The following is an 11,480-nucleotide window of genomic DNA, read 5'->3' as shown; positions in this document are numbered from 1 at the left end:
AATTTTGTAGATATACTATGCAGTGTTCATCAGTTCCCCCTCATAATCCCCTGTTATACTTAGATTCTTCTTGCCCTGGCAGTCCAGACCAGTGGAGTCGACCCCTCTCCTGCTATTCAGTGGCTTGCCTCCACTGGAGGTTGGATAAGATGAGGGGGAATAAAAGGCTAGAACAAACAGAGCCAAACACGTATTCTGTAAAAACTTCAAAGCATAGTATACAAGGAAGGACTACTGTAGGGGTAAGCGGAGAACATAACTCATACATCAGCAACTTTATAGTCTACACTCTACGCTATACTCTTATCGCGATAACTTAAACATTCACGTCAAAAAAAGCCACCTCCTCGCCCCTTCACCTCCCAACTTTAACCCCTATAAACCCACCAAAATGCCCTCGAAATCTAAGAAACAAGAACCCAAGCCACAATCCCGCCCAAAACAATCCCAATCCCCAAACTGGCCACCCCTCCGCCCCCTCCTCCCCGCCGCCGATCTAAGCCTGGAACCCCTCCTCCCAGACCAGATCTACCTAATCCGCAACTTCCTCCCGGGATCCCTCTGCAAAACCTACGCCTCATTCCTGGCGTCCCTCCCTCTGACGACAACACCAGGTAAACCGAAGAAGGATGAGGCGTTGCGGGTGAATGATCGGTTCCAGATTGATGATGCGCGGTTTGCGGAGATGTTGTGGAGTCAGACTTCTTTGAAGGAACTTGTTACGGAGAGGTTTGATGAGGCGGAATATGAATCTGAGGACGGGGATGGCTCGCCCACCCAGGTCGCCGAGCGAGCGCGCAGACTTTGGGGTGGAGATCCGTTAGGGTTAAATGCCAATATTCGCATTTATCGCTATACAGCCGGTCAATTCTTTGGTCAGCACTGTAAGTCAAATCAAGCTTTCAATTCCAATTCAACTTCCAATCCCATTCCCAAAAGTATCTATACCACTCCAGAAACAACCCCAACCTAAACTAACAACTCAATTCCCAAACCAGACGACGACTCAAACAACATAACCTTCCCCCCATACCCCTCGACAGCAACCTCAAGAGCAACGCCCGCACGCACAACTTGGACCCTGCTCATCTACCTGACCTCCTGCACAGGCGGCGAAACAGTCTTCTACCCGGAAGCCACACGCGCAAATCGGAATCCGGAGTCGATTGTCGTTGCGCCGGAGGTTGGGATGGCGCTTTTGCATCGGCATGGGGATCATTGTATGCTTCATGAGGGGATGGAGGTTACTGATGGGGAGAAGTGGGTTTTGAGAAGTGATTTGGTTGTTCCTAGGTGATATATGTGTATGGATCATTCATGGATGGTTAGGGTTAAGTTAGTGGTGATCGTGGGCTGGTCCCTACGTGGCCGGATATATTGCACTATCGGCGTTATTGTAAAACCCATGGGTTGAATTGAGTACTTTGTTTAGTTTAGTCATTCTGGCCTTGGACTATCGGAATCAGGTACGAGTAGCAAGTAATGATGTGACAGGGACGACAGTAGGTCACCTGCAGGTGGATAGGACGCGCATAAGCAGACAGGATTTAGATACAGTCAAGGTTCGTAAAGAGTGTAGAGATCAAGCGTGAGGGAGCTGAGAGTGGAAGACAAGAAATGAAGAGAAAAAAAGCGTAATGAGTTATTGCGGTAGCAGTAGGCAAGACTCAAAGATGTGAATTGACGACACACTCGTATGAGCAAAGTCGGAGTCTAATTCCCCGATTTCGGCTCTGAAGACACCCGATCCCTGAGATTCAATTTCATCGTATTATTTCTCATTCATTTGGAAACAGGAGACTTGGCAGCATCCAATTCATACTCGGCCCGTCTCATAATCTCCTCCACAGGTCCGAGAAGCCTCTTGAATCCATCACGGCCCAATCGCGCAACCTTGACTTCTGTCTTGGTGGTGATGCTCGCCGCACGGGGCTTGTCATCCAACAGCGCAAGTTCACCGAAATAATCACCGCGGCTGTACGTCTTGACTGGTCCCGAGACCCCGTTCTTGGTAGCTTCGGCCTCACCCGACTCCAGTAGGTAGAATGCGTCACCGGGGTCGCCTTCGTGGATGATGGTCGAGTTTGCCGGGTACTTGATTGTATCTAGGGCATCGGCGATCTTTGAGCGCTCGTAGGGCTTAAGAGAGGAGAGCAGCGGGACTTCCTCTAGGAAAGCCTCGTACATGCGACGGCGCTGGAATGCCGAGTCCATAAGAATTCGGCGGAAGGTAATGCGGTCCAAGGCCCACAGGGTACTCTTTGGGTCGGTGGAGATGACTGTCGCGGCACGAGGGGCGTTGTACATCAGAGCTAGCTCACCGAAGGAGCCTCCTGGTCCAGTCGACGCCACCTTGTTACCCAAGCCATCGGGGCCAGGCTGCACTGCGCCGGAGGGGTGGATGTAGATGTCAAAGTTACCGTTCTCCACGATGTAGAAGTAATCTCCAGCGTCGCCTTGGGAGATGACCTTGATATCCTTGGCCGGGATGGGCTTCTCGACCAGCGCATCCAGGACTGTCGTGAATTGATCGTCGTCGAGGTGGGAGAAGAGGAAGTTACTGCTGACAGCGGCCTTGAGCCGGGAGACCTGCTCCTCCGTCTTTGGGTGGCGGGGAGGCGTCCAGCTGTCCGAGCCCGCTTCGGTAGGATTTAGAGATTCTGCCGACACAGAGGTCCGGCGACCCAGCGCGTAGTTATTGGGGAATCCTTGCTGTGCGGTCTGTCCTGGGAGAGGCGCTAGCTCGCCTTCTTGCTCGCCGTCGTCTTCGTCGCCCTGGAAGGGGCTTCTGCTGAACAGTGGTCCTCCAAATTGTGTCCCTCCTTCCGCGGCTGCGCTGCCTCCGAACAAGGCGGTGCCCACAGACGTGGCACCTGCGTTGTTGGCCTGTCGGAAAGTCATGTCGGTGGGTGACGTCACTTCGAACTCTTCATCCTCGCGGATTTTAGGAATTGGGGACTTCTCGCGCGAGTTGGTGTTCACTGATGGGGCTGACCCCGAGGTGTTCTGTGCCATATCGGTAGGGCCGGAGGGGCCGTCACTCCGGCCACGCTGAAGCTGAGAGGAATGGATATGTGGGGAGACGGTGTCTATGGATCTCTGAGAATTAGAGAACGGAGGATGAGAAAAGAAGCTGAGCATGGGAGAGTAGTGAAAAAAGAAAGAGGGGCAATGGTGGGGGAGACTAAAAGAGGTGTGACTCGGGAGAGAATCAAGAGAAGCAAACAAGGACCTACCTGGGAATTGAATCCGGCTTAGAGTAGAGTCAAGTTGAGAAGAGAGGGAGAAGACGAAGAGGGGTACAGCTTGGTCTGAGCTTTCGTCGATCACTCTACTGTACTTAGGTCGACGTCACTTAACCAACTTATGGAGAACCCAATAAGAGAAAACTACATGTATGACTCTGGGATCCAACATCCATGCACATTTCGTTCCAAGTGTCTTCTAGAAAGCCGGACCGTATTGATGATCATTGCACCTTTGCCACCCACACCCGTGGCGAATAGGAGCTTGTAGTCACTTATCCGCACCCTGCCGCTTTCAGAGTCACAGTGGGGAATCTGCAGAGTTCTTTGGAACTGGCTATATTCTTTATATTTGGAGATATTCTAGACGTTATCTGCATGTAATACCTTGCCCCCTCCCCTATGTGAAGCGGCAAATATCCTATTTTTACTGGTGCAATTAGGCAGACCATATGCCCCTAACCCCTGATATATGTACACGGTGCTCCGTGGCTGCAAATAGTAAAAAGTAGAAAAAGTCTAGCATCAGTTGCCTTAAAGTGTACGGAATAGATAGTGGAGGATTCACCGTTCCTTGACCGGAGGGTCTGTGTCACCCCCACTGCTTTAGCCTTAAAGAAGATCATTCCTTTCTTTCCCAATCTTCCAAGGTTCTTCCCAACCTCTTAATTTTACCTTCCTTTCTGTCTGAATTGCTGGAGATGGGAAAATTCACATTCAAGTGGTAAGTCATGGATTTTTAAGGGGGAGGGATGGCTCTCTTAAGAGTAATCTCCTCGAACTCGAAGCTGTGGCACATTAGGTCGCTGACCGGTTACTTGCCTTAGGCCCAACAATGCGAGCGAAGTGTTCGTGACAGGCACTTTCGATGATTGGGGTAAGACGGTGAAACTGGACCGGGTAGGCGACATCTTTGTCAAGGAGGTGTCTTTGGCACCTGAGAAAACCCATTACAAGGTGAGAGCTCCCTGAAGCGGTGAGAACCTGGAAGCCTTCTAGGCACCTGGCCTCTCCACTGACGTCACATGTGTTTCCCCAACTACTTAATGTCGCTATGACTCTTACGACGCTATCTCCCTGTTCTACGTATTTTATTTACTGACTTGATTCAGTTCGTCGTCGACGGTACTTGGACCACAGATAGTAGTGTGCGACAGGAGAACGACGGCCACAACAACATCAACAACGTCCTCCTACCTGAAGAGATCGTTGACTCCACTGACGCCCCGATGTCTGGCGTCACTCCAGATTCCACTACCGCGGCACTTGCTGCCAATGTGCCCAAGGAGCCAAATGGCAACCTGCCTGGCACCTTCCCTGACACTCCCGGCCAGGAGACTGAGCAGACCTTGTCGGTGGATCCCATCCCCGCATCAGGCGGCTATGGCAACCCTGTCAAGCTGGCGCCTGGCGAAAAGGTCCCTCACTCGAGCGAGCTTCATAACAACACTGTGGACTCCACTGTGAACCTGGACAAGGAGTCATACGAGAAGGGCCAGACTCTTCCTGTTGGCGGAAACCCAACCAGCACGTCTGACGCCAACACTTCGGACGGCAGCGCTTTCGCATTCACCATTCCTCCCGTCACGAAGAACATGATACCCGAATCCAGTCTTCCCATCAGGGGGCCCTGCGCAAAGGGCAGCTGCTAATGACAATGAGCCCACCTACTCCGGTGGTCCCGCCCAGCAGGCAGCAGCGGCTGACCCGGGATACACCATCCAATCTGCCGCTCCCACCTCTACCACGGCTGCATTGGCTGCCGAGGTTCCTCTAGAGTCGAAGGGCAAGCAGACTAACGGCAACAAGCCTGTTGAGGAGGTCCCTGAAGTGGTGAAGGACTCTCTCGCCGAGGCCCACCAGGACCCCGAGGCTGCTGCGAACCAGGATGCAGTCGACGAGAAGAAGAGATTCGAGCAGGAACTTCAGAAGAAGGTCGATGTTGAAGAGTCTGCAGGCGCCCCGGCACCCACCGTGACTGCGGCCACCCAGCCCATCGCCCCTCACCTCACTGTTGCTGGTGGCTTTGACTCCTCAGATGTGTCGCCGACTTCAACGCCTCCCCCTGGTCGCAATGCTGCCGCCGCCGCTCCCACCTCGGCACCCAAGACCGAGCCCAGTGGCCCAACTGTGACGACTGGTGTGGAATCTGCCCCTGCTGATGAGACTACCACCGCCAAACCTGCCGGTCCCACCGTGACGACTGGACCGGAGACTACCAAGGCACCCGAGACCTCAACCCCCAAGCCCGCGCAAGAGTCCAAGCAGTCCCCCAGTACTGAGGGTGCTTCTACTAACGGCGACAAGAAGAAGAAGCGTCTGAGTGGCTTCATCCACAAGCTCAAGGAGAAGTTCAAATAAATGAGACATGCCCATTTGGTCTGGTTGGGGGCTCTTAGATGGCTGCAAAAGCTGACTCGCCTGTTTTGACTCTTTGTTTGATACCTCCCACTGTTTTATCGCATTGTATTTCCACGCCGCTGTTTTGTTAATGTCTCGGCTGGTAATCGTCTAATGGAATCCTTTTGGCTCGGCAGTATTGACCAATTTCCATCCCGAAGTCGGAGCCTGCGTAAAATGTAGTACAGAATTCGGAGTATAACAAAGAAACGTATACAGTATTCCATGACTAAATCATCTCTGTATCTCTACATTCTGTATATCTATGTACCTCTTAACTCACAGTATTAGTGTTTAACTTGTTTTTGGTAGGGTGGGGAGAACTGGGTCATTTCCTACTTCCGCTTTCTCCACCTCAACCTTTCCCCGACTTTGGCCCTCTCTCTCTCTCTTCTTCCTCCCTTGCATCCTGCCGAACCCTCGAATTCTTGACTTCGGGGTCACTGGCCACTGGTCTCTTCCTCAGCCATGGCAATCCCCACCCTCTCCGCCATGATCGATCCGACCAAGCAGGCCGAGTACCCAATTGTGCTAGGCGAGCGACTTGCACAGAGGTTGGACACAAACAGCCTGGTCAACATTAACTACAATTACAAATCCAAGTCTGCCACCCCACAACAGCGCTCAACCATCACTCCCTCCCAATCGCAAGATCTCTACGACCTCTCCGTCACCGATAAGGCCCCCAACGCCGATCACACACTGGCCTGGTCATACAAGGGTAGTGAGGACCCGTCGAGCGAACAAAACCTGGTCCTGGTCTTCGATCCGGAGCGCAAAGTCTTTGTGCTTGAGCCGGTCTCCACAACTTTCAATTTCAATCTACGCTCGGCGCCAGGAAAGACGGAAAAGCAGGTCCGTGAACAGTACGAACAACTCCAGATAAAGTATGAGGATGAGCCGACGACTTCGGGTGAGGACCGCCATGCAGGGGATACCAGCGACGATGAAGGTCCCGCCGACCCAGACAACCCATATGACTGGCGACACTACCTTCCCAAGAACCGCGGGCCGGATAATAAGTACTGTTTACCTTCGCATAACACCACTCCGGAACCTTCTATTGCAAGCCGAGCAAACACACCAGTGATACCAGCCGCCAAGTCCGTCGCAAAGCCACTGCCTCGGCCAAAGGCCCAAGCGAACCCGCTACGACAGCAGAAGCCAGCCGCGAAACCGCCAGCCGCGAAACCACCCGTCGCCAAACCTTCTCCAAAGCCAGCCGAGCCAGTCGGCCAGCCTGCTAGCCAACCCACTAGCCAGCCCGACACGCTTGAGATTGAAGATTCTCGCTCGTCGCCGTCAGATGCTGAGACAGGATCTCAACAAGCCGGCCAATCACCAAGTTCAAACATCATCATTGACGGCGATCTCATTATCGACATGGGCTCTCCGCCCCCGTCCCGCTCCTTCAGGGTCAACCCCGCATACTTTTCATCAAACAATACACCCGCCGACGGCGAAAACGGCGAAGAAGAAATGGGCGAATTCAGACTCCCCTCTCCAGTCGGAACAACCACCCACCCGACCTCATCAGCGCCGACAGGCACAACAACCCAAGGGGACGAAGTCGAAGATGACGATGCCTTGGCTGCAGAGATGGAAGCCGCTTTCGAGGAAAGTGCCCGGGAAGAGGAGGCTCGCAGACATCAGTACAGTCAGCCCACTGCTTCCAGGCAGTATGTTCCCAGTGATGATGAGAGTGAGGTCAGTGAAGAGGAATAGTGCAGTGTACTATTTTCTTGATTGTCCAAGAAGGGTTTTGTCTATTGCATCTATCAGCGTGGCGCTAGGTCGGACTTTGATTCCAGAGTACGAGATACCAATTGCTTAGGGACTTTTTTTGTCTTGATTATTTTGAATGACATGTCACCTTATCGATATCTGACTTGTATTATTGCTTTTCTGCGCGGTGGTGGCTTTAGCTTGGAAATATTCTTTGAAATGTATTAAGTGAGTTGAGACTGGGAATTCTTTATTTGCAGTTTTCTCATCTGAGAGACAAAGAGAAAATCGTGTCACTTTTAGACTTTGTGCTCAGCCAGAATATTCCAACACTTCTACTTCTCGCTATAAGTTGACAGCTCATCGTCGCTACCTACCTCCTACCTACCTACCTACCTCCTACCTACTTACCTCCTACCTTCTCATACCTCATCTATATATTACCCTTATCTCACCTCCACCTCTCTTCCCTTCAGCAAATATCATCTTCCTCAACATCTTCCTTTCTTATATATCATACTCCCTTCAGCATATATCATACTTCCTTTATGATATACCATCTTCCTCCTGTCGATCTTTTCTTCATTTCATCTTCTCTCCTTTCATTCACGACTCCTTAAAAAGTCACCCAATTATATATATCTGTCAGAATCACCTCGGACATTCTGAAGCTACAGGACCACTCAACAATCAAATCCCTGACATATTTTTTTCACTTTTCCACCAACGAGCAGACTTCGAACTTGCTCATAAGGTCCACTCATGACCTGCCATAATTGCCATACTTGAATTGAAAAGGTTCTCTTTGGGGACGGCACAGGCCGCAAGACATTTCTGCCCATGAAGCGTCATGACTGAGGCTCACCGTTATGTTCGCAGCGTTGCCCCGACGGTAATCCTGGTCCCTAATGCCCTGATACATGGATTACAGAGTGGAGAAGCATTTCGGCGACTCGTTGACACTAATCATCTTCGATTCCAGCACCCTCACTGGAGACCGGCGCCGCAAGCTCTTAACCGCTAGCAAGCTGGCCTCGATAAGCTCGACCTCACCGTGCCGTCCACCGGTACCACGGTTATCCTGCCGTCCTACCACCCGCGAGATCGATCTTGATGGTAATGTTGTATGTCAGACATGTGGCCAGGCCCGTGCCTCCCGCCCAGCCGCTGATCCCAAGACGTTGGACCCGGACCCCGGCAACAGACCTAGAAACCAAAACAAGACGCGTGTGTGTGACAGAGAATGAGATCAATTCTGTTGGTATTCGATTTGGGGACGTTGATTGCGGGGATTCGCAACCATCAGAGAACCAAGAGTGTCTTCACCACTGCGTCAGCTATTCTGTTGTTGCGTTAATCAGACGCATCGTTCGTCAAATCGTGAGACAAACAAATCTCGCCATTGAGCCAACATTGCGTTCACGGACTTTATTTACGAGACTCCATGGGAGAAGACCACAGCTGAGACTGTACTTTGTCCTGTTTTGACCAACGAGGCGAAAAAGGCATTGACGAAGGAGCCAGAGGTGATGGAAATACGGAAAGGGAACATCGATTTGCGGACTTCGGTTTCTGACATACTTACGTATCAAACCTACGGCGGCATGCGAAAGCAATGCTGGCTTTTGCCCTGTTTTTATGCTGCACACCCATCGGCAAAGAATACTTTCTCAAGCTGTGTGTGTCTTCGGTGAACTCAAAGTCCTGTGGCTGTTTGCCAGATGCCGGACCTGGAGAAAACTCGTGTATAACATCTAGAAGTCCCCGGTTGATTATATATGCATGGGCTCGTCGTGGGGTCGATGGTCTTTTCGATCATGATGATCTACGACAGGGGTGCGGGAGACCTTAAAAGCAGTTTGTCACAGTGGATGGTGCGACTCTCATCCATACTCTATCCCGTTGGGCTGAGGATCTGCCGAACGACGACATGATAATGCTCATTGAAAGCATGGTATCGGCCAACGACAGTGATCTGAATGATATACTAAAGCCTTTGCAGTATCTTCGTCTGCACATTTCTTGTTCAACTCAAACAGAGATAGGCAATGGACTGCTTGTTGTTGTGCTGGACAGAATGAAATGCTTTTCTCACACAACGATGGAAGCCATTCCGGATTCATGCTGCTTGAGCGGGATGAGTGTGCACGGTGAAGCCAAATAATGCTTTCTAGACTCTTCGAGCGAGCTAGTGAAGTCAATTGCTCTCACCCGGTTCTACGATTTAACGATATAAGGGAGGGAAGATCAGGTATATCTCTTTCTTGTTCTCAGTTTCAATCATTGCAGAGTGATATATTCGACGCTCGAACATAATCCCCACGAATGTTGTCCCGCCGCCAATGGAGAAACCTGACGTATATGCTTGAAAACTGAAAGGCCACGCATGCCGAGAAAAGAAGACGAACAAGGCCAAAGTCAGTCCTAGTTCCGAAATGGATCCTCATGCAAAAATTGTTAATTGTTACTAGAGTCCAAAGCTTTGTGACCTCGGTATCATGGAGAGAATTCAAGAGAATTCCCAGGCATCTTCCCGCCTAGAACAGAACTAGGGTGAGTGGAGTACATTTCGACTGGGTTATTTGGATTCACTAACAACACGATAGCAAACCACGATCACATACGGCAACGCCTATTAGGACATATTGGGAGAGGTTCCACTCGAGTACTCTCGCATTAACCCCGGCCGCCCCGGCCTAATCACTGGCTTGCCTAGAGCCCTCTTCGCCCACTCCTTCGGCTACCCGTTATACGGAAGACACATATGATCTCGCATTGGCTATAGAAGCAGGAAATTACTTTTATTAGTGACATCGCGAAGATCCTAGACGAGTTCGATGAAGGTTGTGATGGTGAATTTGTGGACCCCAACTACGAGGCTTCCTCTACTACCTAGAAGCTCTAGTCGCTAATTATTCTCTGGGGTAGTTTGGGAACCCAAGACATACTGGCCCATGTGGAGGCTTGCGATACATTGAGATGCCCAACGACTGGAAATTACCCTCCACAGCCTAGGATGGCAGAAGGATTTGGGGGCTTGGCGAAAGCTATGAAGGTCCTGGGACAAGAAGGAGGGCACTCGAATGTTGATGTTTTGGTTTTCACTTTGTCGGCCTGCTTTTTGTACACAATCACCTCCCGTGGCTTAGTCTCTACCTCATCATCTTGAAAGCTGCCAGTTTCGGCATTGAGACCGCCAAGACGTTGCCATTGCAGCTTCAGGAGTCTGACGGCTTGTGCGCCATCGGACATCACAGACTCCCTCATCCCGTACCCGTTCAATAAGAATACGAATATTGATCCGAACGTCATGTTCTTGTGGGATCATGTTCGCTCCGTGTGCCAAACAACCAAGATGAGCCAGGAAGGCGTGATGGACTAGGCCAGTGCCTGGGAGGGCGAAACATGTATTTTCGATGCCAGAAGATGCTTCATCTGCCGCACGAACTCCTTCAAACCCTGTGGTTGTTCTATTTACGAGCTGCCAACCAATCAACTAACAAGTTATGCGGCATTGTGTGGCCTAAGGATTTCACACTGGAGAATGCCAGATCGATTGGGGTTGCAAAGGCTCCTGTCGCTGAAAAACCACGGACGAAAGTGCGGTGGTAGCTACGTATGCAACCATGAGAGAAGGGTTGTGAATGTTTCTCTTGTATTGTACTTTGCAGCAGCACCGACGGCGGTACCTTTTTTTTTTTCGGGAGCCAGCACCCGCAACCGCGTGGCTTGGCCAGAGAGCAGACAGCTTTAGTCGGGTTCCCTGACCCCAGTCTTCTGTTAGAGACGGCAGGCTAGAGATAAAAATGGAACATTCTTGGCTCTTCCCCTTTCCTCCTCTGACCTTCGCGACAGGATCGCCTATATAGGAAGCTGGAATTCAGGTATTACAGGCCCCAGGTAAACGCGCTAGGAGGGCTCTCAAAAGACCCTTTTTCATTCGAGCCGTTTCGAGCCATTTTAGAGTCTGCTCAGTTAGTCTGAGACAATTAATTTCCTCAGCATTGGACGGCTTGCGGCTAATAAGGCTGATGTGGAAGTCGAGATAGGCCGGGGCATCATACAGAAAATCCGGTCGAATTTGCAGCCTGCATGTATTATTTATTGGGA

At 51.0% G+C, this 11,480-nt stretch overlaps 6 protein-coding genes across 6 annotated transcripts; 4 read left to right on the top strand and 2 right to left on the bottom strand.

Annotated features, from left to right (window-relative positions):
• Positions 1 to 391: 391 nt before the first annotated feature.
• Positions 392 to 1,297, top strand: N7446_008272 (uncharacterized protein; the record flags this gene model as incomplete). The annotated part of the gene is made up of 2 exons (XM_058517017.1): positions 392 to 884; positions 999 to 1,297. 2 exons carry the CDS (start codon positions 392 to 394, stop codon positions 1,295 to 1,297), a joined length of 792 nt encoding a protein of 263 aa, XP_058370663.1.
• Positions 1,298 to 1,782: 485 nt separating this feature from the next.
• Positions 1,783 to 3,141, bottom strand: N7446_008271 (cyclic nucleotide-binding domain-containing protein; the record flags this gene model as incomplete). Its single annotated transcript, XM_058517016.1, has 1 exon — positions 1,783 to 3,141. One exon carries the CDS (start codon positions 3,139 to 3,141, stop codon positions 1,783 to 1,785), a length of 1,359 nt encoding a protein of 452 aa, XP_058370662.1.
• A 668-nt stretch (positions 3,142 to 3,809) lies between these two features.
• N7446_008270 (carbohydrate-binding module family 48 protein) lies at positions 3,810 to 5,606 on the top strand (the record flags this gene model as incomplete). The annotated part of the gene is made up of 5 exons (XM_058517015.1): positions 3,810 to 3,969; positions 4,073 to 4,202; positions 4,358 to 4,753; positions 4,804 to 4,828; positions 4,858 to 5,606. The coding sequence occupies exons 1-5, from the start codon at positions 3,947 to 3,949 to the stop codon at positions 5,604 to 5,606; spliced, it is 1,323 nt and encodes a 440-aa protein (XP_058370661.1). The 5' UTR covers positions 3,810 to 3,946.
• A 507-nt stretch (positions 5,607 to 6,113) lies between these two features.
• Positions 6,114 to 7,370, top strand: N7446_008269 (ELL-associated factor; the record flags this gene model as incomplete). Its single annotated transcript, XM_058517014.1, has 1 exon — positions 6,114 to 7,370. One exon carries the CDS (start codon positions 6,114 to 6,116, stop codon positions 7,368 to 7,370), a length of 1,257 nt encoding a protein of 418 aa, XP_058370660.1.
• A 920-nt stretch (positions 7,371 to 8,290) lies between these two features.
• On the top strand, positions 8,291 to 8,617 carry N7446_008268 (uncharacterized protein; the record flags this gene model as incomplete). Its single annotated transcript, XM_058517013.1, has 1 exon — positions 8,291 to 8,617. One exon carries the CDS (start codon positions 8,291 to 8,293, stop codon positions 8,615 to 8,617), a length of 327 nt encoding a protein of 108 aa, XP_058370659.1.
• A 1,750-nt stretch (positions 8,618 to 10,367) lies between these two features.
• N7446_008267 (uncharacterized protein) lies at positions 10,368 to 10,682 on the bottom strand (the record flags this gene model as incomplete). The annotated part of the gene is made up of 1 exon (XM_058517012.1): positions 10,368 to 10,682. One exon carries the CDS (start codon positions 10,680 to 10,682, stop codon positions 10,368 to 10,370), a length of 315 nt encoding a protein of 104 aa, XP_058370658.1.
• Positions 10,683 to 11,480: the final 798 nt, after the last annotated feature.

This window comes from Penicillium canescens (assembly GCF_028828765.1).
Source record: "Penicillium canescens strain IBT 15451 chromosome Unknown utg000005l_segment0_segment0, whole genome shotgun sequence".
Classification (NCBI taxonomy): domain Eukaryota; kingdom Fungi; phylum Ascomycota; class Eurotiomycetes; order Eurotiales; family Aspergillaceae; genus Penicillium; species Penicillium canescens.
Note: the sequence above shows the minus strand (reverse complement) of the source record. Positions and strands in the feature narration are given on the sequence as shown.